The sequence below is a fragment of the Pelodiscus sinensis genome, chromosome 1 (genome assembly GCF_052426305.1).
Source record: "Pelodiscus sinensis isolate ZL-2025 chromosome 1, ASM5242630v1, whole genome shotgun sequence".
Classification (NCBI taxonomy): domain Eukaryota; kingdom Metazoa; phylum Chordata; order Testudines; family Trionychidae; genus Pelodiscus; species Pelodiscus sinensis.
Window position 1 is genome coordinate 312,264,613 of NC_143052.1, and position 22,264 is coordinate 312,286,876.

The 22,264-nt window shown below is 42.6% G+C and overlaps 1 protein-coding gene across 1 annotated transcript in view; it reads left to right on the forward strand.

Moving 5' to 3' along the window:
- Window positions 1-22,264, forward strand: part of MPHOSPH8 (M-phase phosphoprotein 8) — a 46,867-nt gene continuing 24,603 nt past the window's right edge. Inside the window, exons 1-5 of the mRNA XM_089775567.1 lie at window positions 1-304; window positions 5,024-5,179; window positions 11,464-12,315; window positions 13,981-14,086; window positions 21,406-21,663. Coding sequence (XP_089631693.1) covers window positions 137-304; window positions 5,024-5,179; window positions 11,464-12,315; window positions 13,981-14,086; window positions 21,406-21,663 — 1,540 coding nt within the window. The 5' untranslated portion in view covers window positions 1-136. The remainder of the gene's footprint in view (window positions 305-5,023; window positions 5,180-11,463; window positions 12,316-13,980; window positions 14,087-21,405; window positions 21,664-22,264) is intronic.

Genomic DNA, 22,264 nt, shown 5'->3' on the forward strand with positions numbered 1-22,264 from the left:
CTGGGATTATCACCGTTGAGCACAGCGTGGCGATTCGGCTCGCTGATTGGCTGCAGCGGCTACGTCACGGAGCTACCCGCCTGGTTGTGGATGTCGCAGCCGTTTTTCGCTGTAGCCGCTAGAAATTCACCCCAATATGGCGGCGGCCGGGAGCGGGGAGGACGGGGCGGCCCCGGCCGAGGCGGAGAAGGAGGAGGTGGCAGCTGCGGGCTCTGGCAAGGCCGGGGACGATGCGGGCGGCGAGAGCGAGGAGGAAGAGGACGTGTTCGAAGTGGAGAGGATCCTGGATGTGAAAACGGAGGGGGTGGGTAAAAGAGGGGCCCCGGCCGGGCGGGGACATGCGGGAGCAGCTGGGGGAGGGGCGCGGATGAGGGGCGCCCCAGCCGGGCTGAGGGGTGGGGGGGGGGTGAAGGGTTGTGCCAATGAATGAGAGGAGACCTGGCTCTTCGGGGCGGAAGAGGACAGCACCGGCCGGGAGGAGATGGGGTGCTAGTGTGTGAGAGAAGTGGGCTGGTGAGGATGGAGTAGCGACTGGATAATGGGGGCCAAGAGTGCTCAGCTCTCCTGCTGCAGCAGGACCTCGCTGCTGTTGTGGGGCCTGCGCTGCCCGTTACTACTTCCATTCATTCCCTTCTCTTTTCCTTTCCTACAGAAGCACCCTTGACTTACTCCCTTTTCCCACAGCACCTTCTCCCTGCATCTTTATCTCTTACCCTTCCTCTCCCTTGGCCAGGTGTTCTACATCTCTTGAGTTGTAGACTAATGGTGAGTGGAGCAACCAAGCATCTGATGCCTTCAGGCCGGATGGTTCCCCATTTGTTCCCCTCACTGTGTCATAAGCACCTTCATTTTCAAATGCTATGACCATAGGTAACAGGACAGCATCTTGCATGGGCTTGAATTTGAGTTTCTGTTCTCTTTGTTTCCACCTTTGTAGGCCATTATAGCTTAAGGCAGTTTGAGTTAACGTAAAGTACTTTGCTTTAAGTAAAAACAAATTCTTAAGTTTAAAAAAAAAGCCTGCTTAGATTTGCTAAGTACTTAGCATAACTAGGACCCACCAAATTTACAGCCATGGAAAAAAAGCATCACAGTCCGTGAAACTTAGTCTCTCCCCTTGAAATCTGGTCTTCTGCTTGCTTTTACCCAATATAGGAAGCCCCCAATTTATGAACAAGTTGTGTTCTAAAAGTTTGTAAAAGTTTGGAACTCGGAATGCAGTTTCCCATAGAAACAGTGTTATAAATGGTAGTTACAGTCCCATGTTAGCACACACAAGCCTATTTAACCTGTCATGTAGCTTAAACACTATATATTTGCAGTGAAAATAACTAGAAATAATTTATTTTACTTTAAGTGAAAGGCGGGTTTAATTAGAGGAGAAACAGGAGGTATGTGGTAGGGATGTGAATGATTACCCAGGTAAGTCTCATGCCTAAATGGATGAGGCTTACCAGTCACAGTTAATTGATGAGGGCTGGAGCAGCCCCACAGATGGGGTGCACTCCAGAGTAGCCCCGTCTGTGGAGGGGTCCACCCCTGTTTAACTGGTTAAACATAAAAGTTTAACCGGTTAACTAATTAAATCAGATTTTACATCCCTAGCAGGTGGAGATTCTGAAGGGGACTTCTGAGCATCCCCTGGCTGCCACCTCCCCCACCCCACAGGCTCTGCACCAGACACCCTCCCTCCTTCCTGTGGCTTCACCCAGATCCTGTTCACCACGAAGCAGTGATTACAGGCCAGAGCACTCTATAGGAGAAGGGAGTGGCCATGCAGCCAGAAGATGTAGAGAAGCAGTAGTTTCCCCTTCACAGGACAGCTTTTCTCCAGCTGCTCCTTGTGTGACCACTCTCTGCTCCTCTGGAGTCTTCCAGCCAGTAGTTGTGCTGCTCGTCACTACCAGTTCCCCTGAAACTACAGTTGAACTTTTGTTTGTATGTTTGGATGTTTGTAACTCAGAGAGTACCTGTACTAAACTAATTTCATGTGAGAGAGAGTTTCTCAAATTGAGAGTCCTGACCCAAAAGAGTTGTAGGAGGGTCACAAGGTTATTTTAGAGGGTTGTATTGTGACCCTTACTTCTGTGCTGCCATCCAGCTGAGAGGCAGCTGTTGGCCAGGTGCCTAGCTCTGAAAGAAGCATCCCACCAGCAACAGCTCAGAAATAAGGGTAGCAATGTCATGCCTCCCTTTCTTGTGTGCTGTTGCCCTGAGAGCTGGGCAGCAGGAGAGTGGTGGCTGCTGACTGAGGGCCCAGCTCTTCAGGCAGCAGCAAAGAAGTAAGAGTGGCAGTTAAATACCATACCATCTTTACTCCTGTGTTTCTGCTGGCAGTGGCTCTGCCTTCAATTCTTGGCTCCTGCTCAGCAGCTGCCCAGCTCTGAAGGCAGCATTGCTTCTAGTAGCAGGTTTGAAAGAAAAGTAGCAGTACTGCAACTCCCCCCTCCCATACATGAAATTGACCAAACTGTACTGTAGATTTGTGGCTACCTAGTAGATCAGTGAGCATCACATCTCAAGTAGGAAGAGTCAAACCCTTCGTATCTGACTACAGAAAATAGTGAAACTCTTGTGTGTTGAATGGAATAAAGGCACAAAGGAGAATCATTGTTAAAGTAACACTAACAGAAAATTGTTCTTAAAATACTTTGATTTTTAAGTCCCAATTGTAGAACCATCAGTGACATAATTGCTAATATTTGAGGATATATGGATTCTTGCAGGTCAGGTTTGTTTTTTAATTTAGGCTATAAGCCCATATAAATAGTGCTGTATTGTAATACTTTTATTATATAATCCTAATATAAAATATGGCAGTTTGTAGCTTTGGATGGAAGAATTACCTATATGTTTTGAAGAGTTTATGGATTTGTTTGTGCAAAATAACATCATACTTCGCAATTACCTACAGATACCAAATTTTGCATATACAATCCCGCCACTTAAATTAGCTGAGTGCACTACTTTTTACACTGGAATAAGCTCGGTGAAAGGTTTAAATAATTATTTTTGTTTTAATCGTAAAAAAGTCATGACTTATTATTAGAGTTCATAAAAATATTTGCTAGCAAAATTAAAATTGAATTGCCTATTCAACTGTCATTTTAGTGCAAAGAAACTATTTACTGTTACAAATCGCAAAATCATTCAAATTAGTTATGGAAAGAGTAGTAATGGAAGCTTTATGAGTTTCTGATTCAAATTTACTATGTATAGTAATTATTCAATAAAATGAATGATGTATAACGTTGAAATCCTACAAATTTAAAATTGTTTACTTCCTTTTTGCAAGCACATTAATAAAAAATTCTATTATGTATCTTTAATTTCTTGAACATTCCTGCAAGTATAATCTATGCAAAATGACTTTGCCTAGTCAATGGATGAGCCTCATCTGCTAGTTTTTAATAAAATCATGTTAACAATTTTTTCCCCAGTAGTTGCAGTGGTCAAAAACATTGCAGAAATATCCTTTTCCTCGATCAGTGGGTCACTGGGATAAGATTGTGACAAACATGGTTCTTTAGTAAATGTATTAGCTCCTTGAACACATTGTTTAATACCTCTTGAACATCCAGTTGTTTCTGAATATAGCTTAAATCATGAATTCATTACAAGTATTCTAAGTTCTCATCGCTTTTGTATAAAATTACTTTTCCTGTAGTGGTTTCTAGTTATTTTTCATGGATCCATTTGGGACACAGAGTCTGTCAAGCCCTGAATACATACATGTAAATACAATAAAACCTGTATTATTCGGCACACTCTGGGTGTGGGCATTCCGGTTATCTAAAAATTCTGGTTATCTGAGGGTCCCATCAACGTAGGAAAAACCAATGGACAATAATAGTAAAACTCAGTTTTTAATATTGGTAGTTTTGTAGTGTGAAGCAGTTGGTCTCACATTTGTTTTGAGTTAGATGATTAGCACTTAAATCAAATATTGTTAAGCCAATCATGGTAAATCAAGCCAGGCCTGTGCGCCTGAAGATGTGATAGTATTGTGGCTGAGGGCAATGCCGGTTAACAGTGTGCCTGATAACAAAGGTTTCACTGTAATACAGTATTAGAAACAGCAGGAATGTTCCCAACTTAAGTTACTTTCTTTGAAATGTTGACCTATTCTTAGGGTTTGCTTCAGTGAAGGTGCTACTTACACTGATAGGAGTGGTTCTCCTCTCCTCCTACCTTTGTCCATACATGGGTGGTTAGGCCAGTTTATTTGCTTCACTCAAGGGGGTGGATTTTTTGCATTCCTTGAGCAGTGCAGTTAGGAGATTCTGAAGGATGAAGGAGATTCTGAAGTATTGAGTAGTAGTCTGTGTTTTTTATGTGTCTAATTCTGCATTATATATACAATTTTTATAGACCCCCTGATTGTGGAGAAAGTCAAAATGTAGAGGGAAAACGAAATAGTTCTGCAGATTAAAACTGAAGAGCAAAAGCTTCTTATTTTAGCAAGATAAGAATAAAATGGGAAGAAAATAAAGAATTAACATTTAAATCATGAATTTTTAAATCCTTTTTTATGCACCCTGCACTTGAATTCACGTGCTTTTGGGCATGTGTGCTGCTATGTGAAGCCAGGGAAGTACAAAAGTGAATACTTGTAACAGACTTTATTCTTGCACAGTTGATTTGTGTGTTCCATCAAGGTGTATCCTGATCTAGGAAACTGAATTGTTCAGCATTGTAATATGAAATTGCTACATTTGTTTGGAGAAGCAGCAAAGAACTTTGGACAAAACTAAATGGTTAACAGAAGTTTAGTAAACTGCTGTTAAGAAATAAGTCTTATACTTCTATTTAAAACATCTTTTGCACAGTACTTCACATGATGAGGACATGTTATCATTCATGCAAACAGCAATACAGAGCTCATCTCTTTTTCAGAATTAACATTTTTTACTCTAATATTTTATAGACTTAACCATTGTGCATTAAGATTCACAAGAGCAAGTCATTACTGTTTAAAAACTCTCCTATAAACTTTTTAGTATGTATTTTTTGCTCTTTACAGGGTAAAATTCTGTACAAAGTGAGATGGAAGGGATATACCTCGGATGATGATACCTGGGAACCAGAGGTTCATCTGGAAGACTGTAAAGAAGTGCTACTTGAATTCAGAAAAAAAATTGTGGATAATAAGCCTAAGCCTGTTAAAAAGGACATACTGGTATGTCTCTTTTCTCCCCACCTTCCATTAAATAAGTCATTTTCTTTTTAGGCCTCATTTTTTGGTATCAGGTGATCTGAGTGGTGTGTATACCCTAAAATATAATCAAAATTTCTTTGCTGTAGAGGCCTTTATTATTGAAATGACCATTGTGTGCTTGCTTAGGTGTGACTGTTAGTTAAAACTTGGGGTAAAATGACAGAAATCTCTTATATTTAGAAATGCCATTCATTTCCTTTTTGGCCAAGTTTGAGAGCCTTACGTTTTAATTTGATGGTATTTCTCTGTATATAATATGATTAACGTGGGAAGACTGCATCTAATCAATTCCAAAGTAATTGGGAATATTCAAGGCATCAGTGGACAGAACCCTGTTGATTTTGGAGGAAATTAAAAAACTAAAAGGCAAGAAACGAAAACCCTATCATCAGATTACCACAATCGTTGTTTTTAGGCTCTTCTGCAATTGTCTGTATATCAAGCAGCTAGTTTATGGCATCCGTTAATATCTTGTGGCATAAAAATGTCCCCACTTGGCTTCTTAATCACACTGATTTACTGGGGTCTCTGGTGTGGGGGGGGGAGGGGAATAAGTGCATACAGAGCTCCTGTCATAGATGATGGAGAGTGAGGAATCTGGTAAGGGGAGACCATACAGTCCTTGCTTCGGGGTGGTGGGGAGTGACGCTAGGACTAGACATGCAAAAGCCATGGCAGTGGGGAGATTGTGGAGAATTGCAGAAAATCTCTGAAAAAGAAAATGAATGGGAGAGCAACACACAAAGCTTATGAGGTGGATTGAAGAGACCTCTCTATGTGCAGTAAACTCAGGCTATGTAAATAACGAAGTGTGACCTCTGAAAAGTATAGTGATCTTTGTTTCTATTTCTAAACATTGAGGCTACGTCTACACTGTAGGCTTCTTGTGCAAGAACTGTTTTGCACAAGAGAGCTTATTCCTCGTAGGGAGAGGAATAATTCTTGCTCAAGAAGCCTTCTTTTCTGATGCTTTACTGGAAATTTACTTGTGCAAGAACATGTGTGCAGTATAGATGCTCTGCAAGTTTTTGCGCAAGAATAGATGTTCTTGCACAAAAAGCCTGCAGTGTAGATCTAGCCTGACATTTTTATACATTTCAGCATAAAATTGGCTCTCCTGTAACTTGAAAATATTTTTTAACACTTAAGTTTTGATGAATATATTTTGCATCTGAACATGTAATCTTCCTATAATGCCTGCTATATGTTTGCACACTCTCCTTCTGGTTTTGATTTCCTTATGCTGAAAGACTACAAGTTTATTTTGTATATCGGAATGCTTAACTTTGTTTCACAATATGGCTACAGAAGTAAACTAGATTTTTGAATACACTATTGACATAGATTGATAATGGCTTTATCTTCTGAAAGCTAGAATTATAGCTAGGGATTATTTTTCTTTAATAGATTGTGTGTGTGTAGCAGTGGAATAATTGTACTGGGGATGCAATAGTGTAGTCGATTAACTGATGAGCAAAAGCCAGTAGGTTAATGCTATAGACTACATGCATTTCCCTCTCCCTGCCAGTACACTTTTAGCAGGCTGGCCAGCAGCCTGGCTAAGTACAGGTCTGGGACCTACTTCTGCTGCAGCTCTGCATTTAAAGTGTGTTGGGAGTCAAGTGGGGAGGCAGCCCAACTCAGTCCTGGCTCTCACTGGGTCCGGGACTTACCCCCGTTTCAGATCCACATTTCAAGTGTAATTAGAGCCGAGCAGTCAGGCAGCCCAGCTCAGTTTTGGCTTGTGCTGAGTCCGGGAGCTCAGTCTTCCCCCCTCCCCCCCCCATCCGCTCACCCCAATCAGGGACTGCTGCTGCCTCTTTCTCAGAAGCAGTAGCACAAGGCCACAGGCAGCCAGTCCACAGTCTTTTTTTGTTGTGGAGTAGGCTTTTTCAGGTAGGGCGTCAGGAATGGAGACCATTATGAATAGCCCTTTTAGATTAAAGCAGTGGTTCCCCACCACTGGTCTGCAGACCACTGGCTGTCGGACCATGACACGCTGCTAGACCAGATCCATGGGCTTGGAATATATCCCAGGCGAATGGCCAGAGGCTGCTGGAGCTGAAGCTGGTTGTCCATGGCAGCTCTGGGTCGGAAGCTGACTGCTGTGTGGCAGCTCAGGAGAGTGGGGTATACCCCGACCCCCTGAGCTGCCACATAGCAGCTGGCTTCAGCTCTGGCAGCTGTCATGTGACGGGCAGCTGCCATAGCTGAAGCCAGCTGTTCGCGGCAGCTCTGGATGCCAGAGTACATGTTGTGGTGGGCCAGTAACATATTATTTGCATATTCATTATTTGCATAAGGAACATGCAAACAAATGTTACCCGTCCGTCAAAAGTTTGTGAATGGGTTTGCTGCTCTGTGGTATAAAAAGAGTTGGGAACCACTGATTTAAAGCAGTCTTTTGTTTTGCACTTTTTTTTTTTAAACCTCCACCTTGCCATTGTTTCTTAGACAACTTTCAGCATCAGCTAGAGCAGGGGTTGGCAACCTGCAGTACGTGTGCCATAAGTGGCATGTGAGCAAGCTTTCTGTGGCACAAGAGATGGGAGCTCAGCCCTGCCTCTCACCCCTGTGCAGTGGCTCAGGTCTCAGGATTGCTGTCCAGCTGCAGGCTGGAGCACCAGCTTCAGTTTCCTGCTAAGGGGGTGGGGAGAGGAACATATGGCATGGTGTAGGGGTCAGGGTGACCAGGCAATACCCTGCACTGAGTTCCTCATCCCTGGGTCAGGCTGTCCCTGCCCAGCCTAGGCATGCAGCTCCTGAGAGCTAAGGGGTTAACACTGACTCCAACCTGTCCTGGAGGGGGCAGGACTGGGGCTGCTCCGCAGTTTGGGGCTGGGTGGCCAGTCTCACATGCGGTGCCGGGGCCTGGGTTGCGACATGCTGCTCCCTGTGAGGTATGTTCAGGGGCAGAGAGCCCCTTCCCCAGCACCCCACTGGGCTGGAACCAGCCCCAGGCTCTGTGTGCCCCACCTCTAGAGCCGCAGCCTGTAGGTGAGGGGTGAGCCCCGGGCAAAGGGCTGGGCCAGGCTCTCCTCCTTCCCCCTGCCACCCCAGAATTTCTCCCAGGGACTGTTAGTCCCAGTGCTGCTGCAGTGGGGCAACAGAGGTGGGGGGGAGGGAGAGGGAAGTGAAGCAGGATGTGGGGAAAAGATTGGAAGGGGCAGGTGTTGCACTGTGGGGGAATGGGGTGATGGGGGGGATCAGGCTGGGGGGTATAATGGGGCTGAGGGGAGCAAGGCTGGAGCAGAGGGAAGATGTGAGGGAGGGATATGAGTTACCTTTGCAGAAGCTGCACTTTCCTTTACTCCCCACTCTTTTGCCTCCCTTCCTCTGTCACAGCACGATTTTCTTTACACCTTTTCATTCTGTGCAAATGAAAATTTCAGCCCATTTGCAGGCATTGCTGGAAAGCTGGCAGGTCTGTACATTGTTCAATAACATGTAGTGAGCGTTGGTATGAGACCTGGGACATTTTGCTTCCATCCCGGTCTCCAGCAGAGTAGCTGCTTTTAATGCCAGTGCATATTTCTGCTGGCAGCTCAGACCCTCATTTGTTTTTTTTCCCCCAGAATGCTGAGCTGTGTGTTTCTGGGGCTCTTTGTTTTTCCATGGATCAGGCTCCTCCAGATCCTGTTCTGCCCCTTCAGTTACTGACACCACCTCATTGGGATTGCCAGAAAACAAGCTGAGCTGAGGGAGACCTCACCCCTTTATGATATTGAATACTCGCTGGCTTAGGATTTTTAAGCTACACAGCTGCTTCAACATCTACATATAAAAGGGAATCAGAGTTCTTCTTTTACTTAGTTTCAGAGCTATATAGTTGCCATAAGAACCACAAATCTCCATCATAATCCAGAAAGGCACCAGTGTTCATTCCACTTCCAGAGTTGGGAGCACAATAATCAACCAGCCACATGGGTTTTGTAGTGCAGTTATTTGGCTGCATTCTCACATGTTACTTCCCCAACTGCCTCCTGCCTCCAAACTCCCTCTTGTACTTCCACCCCACACCCTCTGTTGCCACCAAACTCTATTTAAGACCCTGCCCTCCTCATTCCCTCTTGCATCCCACCCAGATCCTGCACACTCAACCCTATCCCACTCACTGGCAGCCCTGTCCTGCACACCTGAACCCTTCATTTTTGTCCCCATCCCAGAGCCTAAGGGGGTCCCCAAAATCCACTAACCCTGAAACCTTAGAAAAATAAATCTGGCCTATGGGAAGCCCTGAACCTCTGTTCCCTGAACCTCCTTGTCCCTTCCCCTTGACCTGTGGGACTGGAGCACCAAAAGAGTGAGGTATCTCAGTTGGGTGCCACATCGGTGAGGGTTGGGGGTTTTTGAAGAGTTTTTTTGCTTCTCACTTGTGTGGTCCTCAACTGATTTTTCTGTGGGTCATTGGTCCCCAACCCAAAAAAGGTTCCCCACCCCTGCCATAAATAAAGAAAAAATTGAAACCTTTTGTGTTGGATATAAATTAATATTTTACTTTATATAAAATGAAGTTTGATAAACTAACATACAAAAAAAATGCTTAATCTGTTTAATAATTTAAATTAAATCATTTACCCTAGCTGCAGCTGGTTCAGACAATAAGGTCACCGTACCCAGCCTGGCCCTGCCCCTGCTCCACCTCACCCCATCTGCACACAGATCTGTAAATTGAAGTGAATAAGTTAAATCTTCGCATGCCACTTCTTGAAAAGTTGCCGACCCCTAAACTAGAGAATAAATTTCTTATCCAGATTAATCTCAAAGTGTAACTGAGGTTATTTACATGGTAATAGGCAAATCTAATCAACTCTCAGCAAGCAGTTAAATGCAAATATTTTTGTTATCGCCACACCCAAACCCTGTCCTCTTTAAGCCAAAACCCTTAGCTCGCTCATTCTTTGAAGCAGTACTTTCCATCTCTGGTTTGTTTGGAAGGAGATTATATACATTGCCTACTAATCCCTGGAATTTTTCTTTGTTTCTGTTTAATTTATAGTAATTGCAATGGATGATGGGAACATGGGTTTTTAAGATGTTCTTATCCGGTATGTTAAAATACATTTAATCAAGTAAACATGTAACCACTGAAAATTTCAGTGGTTCCATGGGGCAGGAGGGGAGGGCTGCTGCCTGTGATACAAGGCAGCATTGTGAGAGGGAGAGAGGCAGGTGACACCCCAGGAGCCTGTGCATGCAGGAGCCAGTGCATAATGGGAGCCCATGCTCATTGGTTAACCGTGTATATGGTTACACTTTCACATCCCTACTTATTATAGGGTGTATATATACATTACAATAGTGCCCTGCAGGTCGCCTATTTCAGCTAACTTGGGCTCATGGAGCTCAGGTTGTTAGGCTATAAAATTGCAGTGTTGAGGCTGAGGGTCCTTCCCCGCCCTCCCCTTGCTGGGCTTTAGTCCAATTTTATAGCCTGGTAGCCTGAGCGCCCTGCAAGCCCAAGTCAGCTGATGCAGGCCAGCCCTGACTGTTTATATCCCGGTGGACATACTAGTGGGCTTTAAAATAACCTATAACAGGTTTCTTTGGAATCTAGTGCCTTACTTCAGGAGAATCAGTAGGTCACCATTGCAATGTCAAGTTAATTAGAGTATGTCTACATGTATGGATGCTACAGCAGCACAGCTGGAGCTATGCCACGGTCACACTGTAATATAGGCACTTTCTACGTTGACAGAAGGGTGTTTTCTGCAGGGGAGGTAATCCTCCTTCCTAAGTAGTAGTAGCTAATCTGATGGAAGAATACTTCTGTCAGCCTGTTATCTCTGCACTGGGAATTAGGTCAGTCCAAAGTTTCAAGTGTCGAACAGGACTGACTCTTGCTACATGGATAAGTCTAGAATCAAGTTTGTGCTCTGTTTTGCTGCTCAGCATAAATGCATCCTGTGTGTTTGTTTTTTTCTTCCATGTGCCACTTACAGAGGTAGTAACTTCCCTGCACTATTCTGCCATGGACTATCTGTCCACGCTGATCCTGCTGACATGCATTGTTTGTTAATACATTTTGATTAGTCCCATTTCAAAGAGGATTTAGTGATGATGAGCTAAAATAGAAATAACCACTGGAAGCTGCATATGTGTTTAAAATTTTGATATCTTTCATTATCTGGGTTTGGTCACTCTGGGGTTAAACATGTATAACAGTGGTGCGTACTGCAGTATCTAAATAAAAGTTTAATTGGGAAAGGAGTAAAGGAACATTTTTGTTTTTCTTCATTTTATAGAAGCTGTCTTTAAATGATGACTTATTTGAGGCAGAATCTGACAGTGACTGGCAAAGTGAAGCAAAAGACGACACATCGCCAAAGAAGAAAAAGAAAAAATCAAAAGATGGGGAGGATAGAAGCTCAGATGATATGAAAAAGAAAAAATCAAAGTCTGCTAAAGTCAAAGAGAAACCCAGACTTGAACGTGAAAATTCATCAGATAGTTTGATTTTAGATTCAAAACCAAAGAAAAGAATTTCAGAAACCAAGGAAGATTCAAAAGATCCTAAGAAGCAAAAGAAAGAAGAATCTAAAGAAACCAAGAAAAAGAAGGGAGAAATTAAAGACTTAAAGACAAAATGTAAAGAGGATTCTAAAGAAAATAAAAAACTGCGAAAGGAAAAACATGGCGACCTTCAGTTTGACTCTGAGTCAAGTGCCATAGATGATTCATTTTCTCAAGCAGCTGATAATGAAAATTCAGACTTGTGTACTGAGGGTAGAGAGGAGAAACAAACAATAAAAAGTGGAAAAGAGAAATCTGAACAGGAAATTGTTCTGAAGGATTCCATTGGTGACAGGCAGCCAGATGGATCAGCAAGTACTGAAGAAGATAGCATTGAACTTAAGGTTAAAAGGAAAAAGAAGAAACTTAAAAAGGTTGAGGATTATAAAGAAGAAAATAAAAAAGTGGAAACAAAGGACAGCTATTTGGAGAAGAAAAACATGCACAAAAAACAAAAAGCTCAAGAAAAGGCAAAAACTTCTGTAGAGTTAGACAAAGTTTCTTCTACACCTGCTTTAGTGCAAAAAAGTTTGAAATCGTGTACTGATGAGAGAGGGCGGAAGTCGACTGATTCATTTGGAGAGGTAAGCAGTGTTACAAAATTGAAAAAATAAAGTTTAAATCAGACATACATTATTCCAGGGACATACTTCAAACACCTAAAAAACTTACTGTTTCTGGATGGCAAAGACAAAAGTATAATTGGGAGAGTTAATAAGGGTAAAATGGCAGAGAAGCCCACTGTACACTCTGTAGGGGAGACTGCTTGAAAAATTTTCCCTATGCTGAACATAATAAAGAAGGGACTATATTAGGGGAGAAGAGTGGTCTGAATGTGGAGGACATATTAAAAGCAAGAATCGCTTTATCAAAGGTAATCTCAAATTTCATTCAAAAGTAAGTATTCTATAGTCAGTTACCTTGTCGTTTTTTGTTTTTTGTGTTTTTTGTTTTTTTTTTTACTGGTCAGTATAATATAAATCTCCCTGTTTTTCATTGTTTGAAAGCTGGTTAACTTTCATTCTAAACAACGCTTACGTTGTTCTAGCCATTTTTCACTTACCTTGTACATGCGATCATCTTCTGTTTGGTGTCCTTCCCCTTATTTATATAGTAAGACTTTCAGCTATCTAGTGAGTGTCCAGTTATCCTGCTACGAAGTTTTCTTATGTATTATGGCTGACATGCCATCTGTGTTTTCTTTTCTTTTTTTTTTTTTTTTTTTTTTTTTAAACCATGCCATTACTGTAACTGACTGGAGCAGCCATATCTGTGGTGGATCTGGGCGTGTTGCTGTCAGGGGCTGCTCTGGCTGTCTGGAGCAGTCCCTCCCTGTGGTGCTGGGGGCACTCCAGCCTACTCCCTCCCTCCTTAATCAGTTAACTGGTCAAGCATCATGTTTAACTTCTTAACCAATTACATGGGATTTTACGTCCCTAATTTAAAACATTGTTGTGTTTTTTTTAAATGAGCCTCTTGCTCTTCCTAGACCTGTTGCTGGAACCTAAACATTGTTAAAGACTGTCATGCTCTGTCAGTGTTACTCAATTGATGCTCCGTGGAACCCCTGGGTTCCACACAGCAAAAGTAAGGGTTCTACGAGAATCGGGCACTCCCCTGCACTCTCTTAAAGAGACAGAGACAAATCGCAGCGGGTTTTTTTTGCTCAACAAATCATGGTAAGGCTTTTTTTTGTTTGTTTTTGACTCGGAACCTAGGGGTTCCTTGAAATTCTTTCAAGCCAAAAAGGGTTCCCTGGCTAAATAAAATTGGGAAACACCGTTCTTCGTGCTATCTAGCTTAAGTGTTTAAATCCTATGTAAAACTCTTTCTACAGATAGTTTGTTTAGAATGCATTCAGCCAAAATTAGAGAGACAAAGTGGATATGGTAATATCTTTTATTGCAGTGTTTCTCAACCAGTGGTACAAGTACCCATAGGGATACTCGAGAGAAGTCTGGGGGATACGTCAACACAACTTTGTAGAAAACTGAATTTTTGTGTTAAGTTTTATAGCACTTTATTATTTTTGTATTTTTATACCCAAAAATTTCATCGCCTGCCTGGCTACGATTAAGTTGTTTAAACAAATGAGGTGCAGTGGTAGGAAAAAAAACAAAACTGTGTGTTTGAGAACTGTAGGTACTGGGGGTACATATAATTTTATTTTTTAAAAAAGGGGTACTTTATTTTAAAAAAAGGTTGAGAAATACTGATTGATATCACATTAATTTATCTTTTGTCTTCAGTATCAGGAAAAGGAAGTAAAGAAAAATGAAACAAAAGAAAAGTCCCAGAAACGGTACGAGTCTGAAAAGGAAGAAAAAGGCAGAAAAGAACAGAAGGGATTAAAAAGTAAGTTGTTATAATCTAAGGTTTTGCCTAGATAGGGGGATAGGATATAGTCTCACTATGAAGTCACATTAGAATTTACACTTAACCCTGTACTAAATCTTAGTTTCGTTCTACCTTTTAGTACTTTGGTTCTGGTGGCTTTTCAAGAAGTTAAGAACTCCTTGACTCAACATTTGGTGGTTTTGTAATTTCTTTATTTCACTTTATAGATTTATTTTTTTATCCTATATTCTTAATCTTAAAATGCAGGGCTACGTCTAGACTGTCCCCTCTTGCGCAAGGGGCATTTGCACAAAATGGTGGCTCATTAAGTATGCAAATGAGGAATGGTGATATTCACTGCTTTGCCTCATTTGCATATTTTCTTGTGCAAGAGGGGGCAGTCTAGATGTAGCCCAGCTGAATATTAAAATCAAATGAATTTTCTCCACCTTGAATTGCAGATTTTTTTTCTTCTCTAGCAGTATTAACCGTATTTACCTATCACATTCTTAGTAATAAACTGTGCGCTCATGTCATATTTTAAGACTGGATGTTCTAGGAGTTGTTCTATCCTGTGGATGCACCTTTTGAACGCTAGCATAATGTTTACTGACCTTTCTCTAATGACCTTTCTTGATGGCTTTTTCTTCATTTAGGAATATGTGTAAGATAATGGCTTATGCTGCAGCTCACAAAGATAAGTTAGTGGCTCTGAAACCTTACAAAGTTATTGCTCAGCATGGTAACAGATTTTAATTAAGGCTGTCAGTTACGCCTGTGATTAACACAGAGCACAATTAACATGTTAATTTTCTAAACGTGTTAATCACAGGTGTTTCCATGGTGCTGCCCCTTTGAAATACCACCAGGGCATTTCAAAGGGGCAGCGTAGCGGGAACCCGAGAACGCCAGTGCATTTCAAAGGGGCAGCACGAGCAGAGCCTGGGATCAGCTGGGGACTCCAGCTGACTCCAGGCTCCGCATTGTGCTGCCCTTTTGAAACACCGGGGCAGCACAACTCGTAGCCTGGGGTCAGCTGGAGTCTTATTATTGTGTAACAGTGCGATTAATTGTACAATTAAATGTTTTAATTGCTTGACAACCCGAATTTTAATTTAAACCAATATAAGAGACCAGTGACTTTTGTCAGGCATACTTGAGGGATGTAAAAATCCTGTTTTATAAATCAACTAGTTAAACATTAAGTTTACTGGTTGATCGAGATCCAACAGGTGGTGCGGCAGGCCCAGTTGGGCTGGGGAGGTCCCATGGCATGGCAGGCCCAGGTGGGCTGGAGCAGCCTGGCTGGATGCTTACTGGGTAATTGGTTAACCCTTTTCATCCCTAGCATCCTTCACTATATGAAAATGTATTTTGAAATTAATAGTTGATATTTTGGAGCTGCTAAGCCCAGCTGTGACTTTTGACATAACTCTTAGTACTGATTAGTTTGAGAAACACCAGTGTCTCCTTTCTTTAAAAACATTAAAGCTCATATCTTTAATTTAGGTTTATTATTTTTTTTACCCTACATAGTTGCAAAAGTGTAGGATTGCAAGAGACCCTGAGAAGTCGTCTTGTCCAGCCCCCTGCAGGCCAAACTAAGTATTATCTAGACCATCCTGCCAAGTGTTTGGAGATTTTTTAGAAGTGGGTAATACAATGAAGTATGTTTCACAGCCTTCCCAGGCAGTTTATTCCCTTGCTTAACTACCATGACAGGAAGTTTTCCTAATACCCAGTCTAAATGTCCCTTCTGTAATTTGAGAATATAAAAAGAGCTATACTGGGTCAGAACAAAGATCCATCTAGCCCATTATCCTGTCTTCTGACAGTGATCAATACCAGGTGCTTCAGAGGCAGTGAACAGAACAAATAGATAATCATCAAGTGGTCCATCACCTACTGTCTGTTGGCTAATAGTCATTAATGTGCCTATCCTCCATGTACTTATCTAGTTCTCTTTGGAACCCAGTTATAGTCTTGGACTTCATAATATCCTTTGATGTAGAATTGTATAGGCAGTGCATTGTGAAGAAATACTTTTTTTTTAAACTTGCTACCTATTAATTTCATTTAGTCCCCCCTATATCTTGTGTTATGAATAAATTTAACACTTACTTTGTCCACACCAGTCATGATTTGATAGACTTCATATCATATCCCCTCCAAGTTCTCTTTTCCAAGCTGAAAAGTCCCAGTCCTTTTAATCTTCCCTCATAGGGAAGCTGTTCCATATCCCCAGTTATTTTTGTTGCCCTTTTTCTGTACCTTTTTCCAATATATCTTTCTTGAGATTGGATGTTCAGATCTGCATGCATGATTCAAGATGTGGGTATACCATAAATGTATATAGACACAATATATTTTCTATGTTATTGGCTATTCTTAATCATTCCCACCTTGTTAGCTTTTTTGACTGCTGCTTCACATTGAGTGGATGTTTTCAGAGAACAAAGTGCTTGTATACGACCATTCCTATGTAAATACTTTCATGTCATAGGTATAGTTGCTGGAAGATTTTTTCCTTCAGTGATACTTGCATCAGCTCTGGCACCATCTGGTGCCATGTGCTCGTAGCATCCAATATAAAGAGCCCAGTTGACCTCGTGTCCCTTCAGTTCTTTCTTACTGCCCGTTAGCACTATTCTATTTTGTCAGGGGACTTTGTTTTTTGTGTTAATTGCATATACAGGCAGTCCCCGGGTTACATGGATCCGACTTACATCGGATCCCTACTTACAAACAGGGTGAGGGAACCCCGCACTACCTGCTTCCACCCAGCAGACCAGGGAGACGCAAAGCTAGCGCCCCTCCCCAGCAGACCAGGGAGACGCAGAGCGGCTTTTCTCAGCAGACACCTCAGCTTGAGAATAAAGGACTGAGGGAAGTGAGGTGTGGGAGAATAAAACTGAGCTCTGGAGAAATGTTTGGCTAGAGTTTCCCCTACAATATGTACCAGTTCCGACTTGCATACAAATTCAACTTAAGAACAAACCTACAGTCCCTATCTTGTACGTAACCCGGGGACTGCCTGTAGTTTTCTTATGTTAGTTTTTCTCTGTTAGTTTAGTTAGTGTTTCTCTGTTGCTAGTGGAGCTTAGGGCTTCAATCTTTGTCCCCTCTGCAACAAGACTATGCCCCTGAATGTCTGGCGCTTCAGTCATAGGTGCTGACTCATTGGGTGGAGGACTCAATGGCAGCCCCACTGATCTGCTCCTCTCTCCAGTCCTAGTGCCTCCCACCTGCTGGAGATCAGCTGTTCAGCAGCATGCAAGAGGTGCTGGAGGGCACTGGCAGGAAGGTATGGGGTAGAATTGGGAGCAGGGCCTGGAGCAGCGCAGGGGTCAAACATACCCAGGAAAACCAGAAAGTTGGCACTTTCGCTTCAGATGTGATGTGCTTAAGTGAAGCTCACACTAAGAGCCCACTGCCAGATTTCCAGGGATTTTAAGCCCTATGCCAAGAAGGCTCAGGAGGCCAGGTTGAAATCCCTGCTGTTGGAGGTAGTGTTGAGACTTGACGTGGAGGTGTGTCAATCGGACTTGCCACTGAGCACTTCAGCATGGGTAAGGACTGCTGCTGTTGGTGTCTCAGCACTGTTCGCTATCTCTGGTGTTGAGAGAGAACCAGAAGAAACGGCTGCCTGACAGGGGTTGTTCCCTGTTCCAGGGAGGAGAGGCAGAGAGAACAGACTGAAGTGCCACCTATGCCAAGCCACTCTTACCCTGGCAGCCTACCCGCTGACCCTGATCCTTGTGTGTACCATTAAGTCTTGCTTTGGAATACCCACTTTCACTGAAAGGTTGGCACTGCACTGATACTGTTTCCATGCCATCTATACCAAAAACATTTGTTGTTTCCGGAAACCTACTCTCATTGTTGGTGCTGGCATCACTGGCAGTTCAGGAGTTGGTGGTGATGGTGTGAGTAGGCAGAAGGGAGCATGCCGCCACCAGTCACCATTTGGGATGCCAGTACACTGTCCAGTTGGTCTCACCACAATCTTTCCCACCTCAGAGCCAATCTCTAGCACTGGTGGGAACTACTTGTGGTCACCAGGCAGAGAGATTACTTATCCTTTCAATTGGGGTTGTACTCCGTTTTGAGGAATTGAGCCCAACATGCCACCAGCCATCCCTACTTAGCTGTAACTGGGCTCAAGAATGACATTAGATTTTTTTTTTTTTTTTTTTTTTTGGCCTTCTGGGCACTGGCCCATGCCCATGTAATGGCCTCTTTGGAACCTGGGGGCGTTTTTCCTCCTGGGCAGGGGCCCCAATCAAGATGTTACTAATTAGTGGCCTCCTAAAGGGGCACCACCATTTCTTAATGCAGTGCCTTATCTGGATTCCAGAACCAAGCTCAGTGCTAAGTGTAAGGAGCTCTAGTGCCATGTGATCCAGGCAGAGCGGAAGATGAGGAGGAATGCCCTCATTTGGTATTGGTGGCCACATCCTCTGCTAATGAAGCCATGTTGGGAGCAGGCATGTCACCCTCCCATGATGACAAGACACACCAGTAATCTGAAAAAGGTTGCCCAGAATTTCGGCTTAGAGGTTGAAGTAGTAAGTGTCCTCACATAAACTGACATCCTGCTTATGGTTGGCCCATCAAGAGTAGTACCCCTGTCTCTCCATGAAACCATGATGGACCCAGTGAAAGCTTTGTGGCAAATCCATTTCCCTACCTCCAGTGGTTAAGAGGACCAAGAGGAAGTACCTTGTCCTTACTCAGGGCCATGAGTTTCTATTCTCATTCTCCTCCTCGTCACTCCCCACTGGGATCTGTGGTGGCCTTTCAATGGAAGGGATTAGCAGGATTTGCAGGGGATGACTTCTAAGACAAACAACTCCAAGAAGTGGCCCTGGGCAGGACTGGAGTGAGATAGAAGGCCCTGGGGGATGAGGAAGGCTGGGGAGAGGCAGAAGGCCCTGCCAAAACGGACCCCTTGCTCTGAGCTTGATCTCACCTCCCCAACCCTCACTGACCTCTCCACACCTGCAACCTTCTTCCCTGCCTCCTCCCCCTATACCCATGGTCCTGCATCTTCCCTTCCCCACACACACACCCACACCACCCCTCCCCCCCACCAGTCCCCTGCTCTGAAGGAGCGGGCAATGCTGGGTAAGTCGTCTTGTGTGCGTGTTACCTAAGAATCCTCAGTTAGTTCTTTGAGAGTTGACAGGTTAGTGTCACAAGATCAAGCCCAGAGTTTTCTAAATTTTTATTCGAGTTGGGAACCCTGATGTGCACAGTTGCAACACACACACACACACACAGTAGGTAGAACCCTGTGTGGACACAATTTGTATCCATATCCATGGATGTGGATACCCATAGACAGGGTTCAACAAACCACGGCAAAATCCAATCACCAGTCCCACACCGCACATGCACCAGACCCGTAATGCATGTGCTGCCGGTGAACGGGGCGACCGGCTGAAATCTACTTTCCACAGGCGAATAGATACACGGATTTGTCGAACCCTGACCATGGATATAAAGCAGATATTGCAAATTTGCAGGGTTCTGGATGCAAAATTATTATTTAAATATAAATACAATTGTATTTAAAATTTGTGGCAAATGAGTTATGGATATCCTTGTCCATGTCTGCAGATGCAGATTTGCAGGGCTCTAACTATAGGAACTTTTTTATATCTACAAATAGTTTATTAAATATATTTAGCACCCTCACAAATATCCCAGCTAAGTAAGGTAGATTTAAAATATTATAGAATGTATGTTTGCACATCCATAATACTCACACTGTCCCTTGTAGAACAACCTGAAATGTTAGCCATTATCTTCCTCATCGTCGTCATTACCTTCCCCCTCGTTACTAGTGGCTGTCATTCTGGCACCTCCCAGAGACTACATCCCCTTCAACTACCCTTAGGCTGGAATGCAACTTTTATAATATGATACTCTGATTCCGCTATGTTTGATGCATATTCTGTAGGGACAGTTCTCCTTTTCCTTTGTTTATATATCCTCACTTTACTAATATTGGAGTGTCCTTCTCCCATAGGTTAATATATCAATGATTTCAACTTCTTATCATATGTCAGTTGGTTACCATGGTCCTCTTAAGGTTAGGTACATGCGAATGTAACTCATGTTACCTGTATGTACATCACTTTGTTGAAATACTTTTCTGATTGGACTCTTGTGGTTGGAAACTTCTGACCACAGAAACAACCTTTAAACAATTGTTTTCAGCTCCACTGCTTGGTATTCTCTGATTAGGTCATTTTATCAGTTGAATGTTCAAAGGCCTTATGCTAACTTGCTAAAGTTAGTATCTTACAGGTTATAGGTCCTCCAGCTACATGGATCAGGGCTTCCCTTCTACTGTGCTTGTGCACAAAGTTATCCTGAAGATCAAACAAGACCGGGTGCAAATCATTCTAATTGTCCTGGTTTGGCCCCATTTCTGCTGCTTCTACTCGGGGATGTGATTTCACAGGACTACACTTAACTGTTCTACCTAAGCCTTAGTTCTCTCTACCTGGTGGCCTGGAGCAGAATAACTCTCCTTTTCAAATGGAAGTGGTTCTCCCTCTGGCCTTCCCAATGTCTCGCCCACAAGGTTGTCACTGCAGCTTGTTCTTGATTACTTACTGCACCTGAAAGAGCAAGGGTTAGTAGTCTCCTCAGTCAGTTTACACCTTGCCGTAATATTGGCATTCTAGCCTTGTATGGATGGCCATTCCATTTTATGCCATGAAAGGTCTGTTTGTTTTGTTTCCTACAGGGTGTTAAAAGAATGTATCCCCAGTTATGGGAAAACAATCAAGATTAATTTATATATACAGTAAACAATAACAAATCATTGTTAAGGTCATGTCTGCCTTGGTAAACAGCATTGAAGTAAATGTCAAGATGTATAAACTGGAAAATAAATATTGATGTCTCTCTCACCTTGGTCAGAATTTTCTACCAGGGAGAAGAAATAATTGAAGCTATGAAATCAGAATATTATGGAGTATATATAATTAAAATACTCATTAGAAGTATTGGCATATAATTTCCAAAGAAGCAGTGTATTTATATATTAAAATTTTAGTTAAATTAGTGCTGAATCTAGTCAGGATTCAGAGTTGCATAGGGTAATATGAGGTAAATAATGTTCACTGAATTTGGCTCTTTCATATGCATGTGTAATCTATTAACTTGGCTCCACACATGAATATTGATAATTTCTAGAAGCAAGATAAAAAATTCCTTAAAATGTGACCATTTCAGACAATGACCACTCAGGACATATCTAAAACATGTACGACTTGTATATGTAGACATTCTCATTTAAATATATTTCATCTATATCCTAGGTTTGAAGGAGAACAAAAGTGCATTTGACTTGTTTAATATATCTTCAGAAGAAAAAAATGAATACTCTGACAATAACCGAAAAAGAGAAGACTCTTCAGTGGATTATAAATTCATAGAAGAATTCAAATCAAAAGAAAATAAACAATTATACAAGGAAAGGAGGAGCGTAAGAGATGAGACAGATACCTGGACTTACATTGCTGCAGAAGGTGATCGGGAAGTGCTGGACAATGTGTGTCAAATGGAGGAGAATTCTGGCAAGTAGTAAAAACAAGTCAAGGGAAAGTTGGGCATGTTCACTGAGACTTGCTGTGCAAAACTTGAATCCTGCTGAGTTCTACAAAGATGAATGGGCAATTACAACCATACATATTGGTCCCAAATGAGGAATTGTTCAACTGACACCCCTTGCACTGGAGTCTTGGCATGTGTTCTAAATGTCTAGGGTTCAGCACTAGTCTGCACAGAGAGTCTAACATCCTGACTGTAGATGTCATTATTCATTTACTTTAAGCCCTAGGAAATTTTGAAGAGGAGGTTAACAATCAGCTTCTGAGCAAATTAGCTTGACCTATTACACCTGTTGAAATGGAGTGTTCATTTACATGATGTAAAAATCAGGACTAAACAAATATTAACTTCATTGATACTAGGGATATGAAAGTGTAACCATGTACACAATAAACTGATGAGCCTAGGCTTATTGGCTAATCTTCAGAGTTACACCCAGGGTCTGTTTGTGTGGGGAGCTTAAAAGCCATCTCCTGGCACACACTGGCTCCCTGGGAAGCTGCCTCCCCCATGCTGCTGCCTCTGTATCATAGGCAGCAGCGTGTTGGGGCAGGTGGGAGCTGGTGC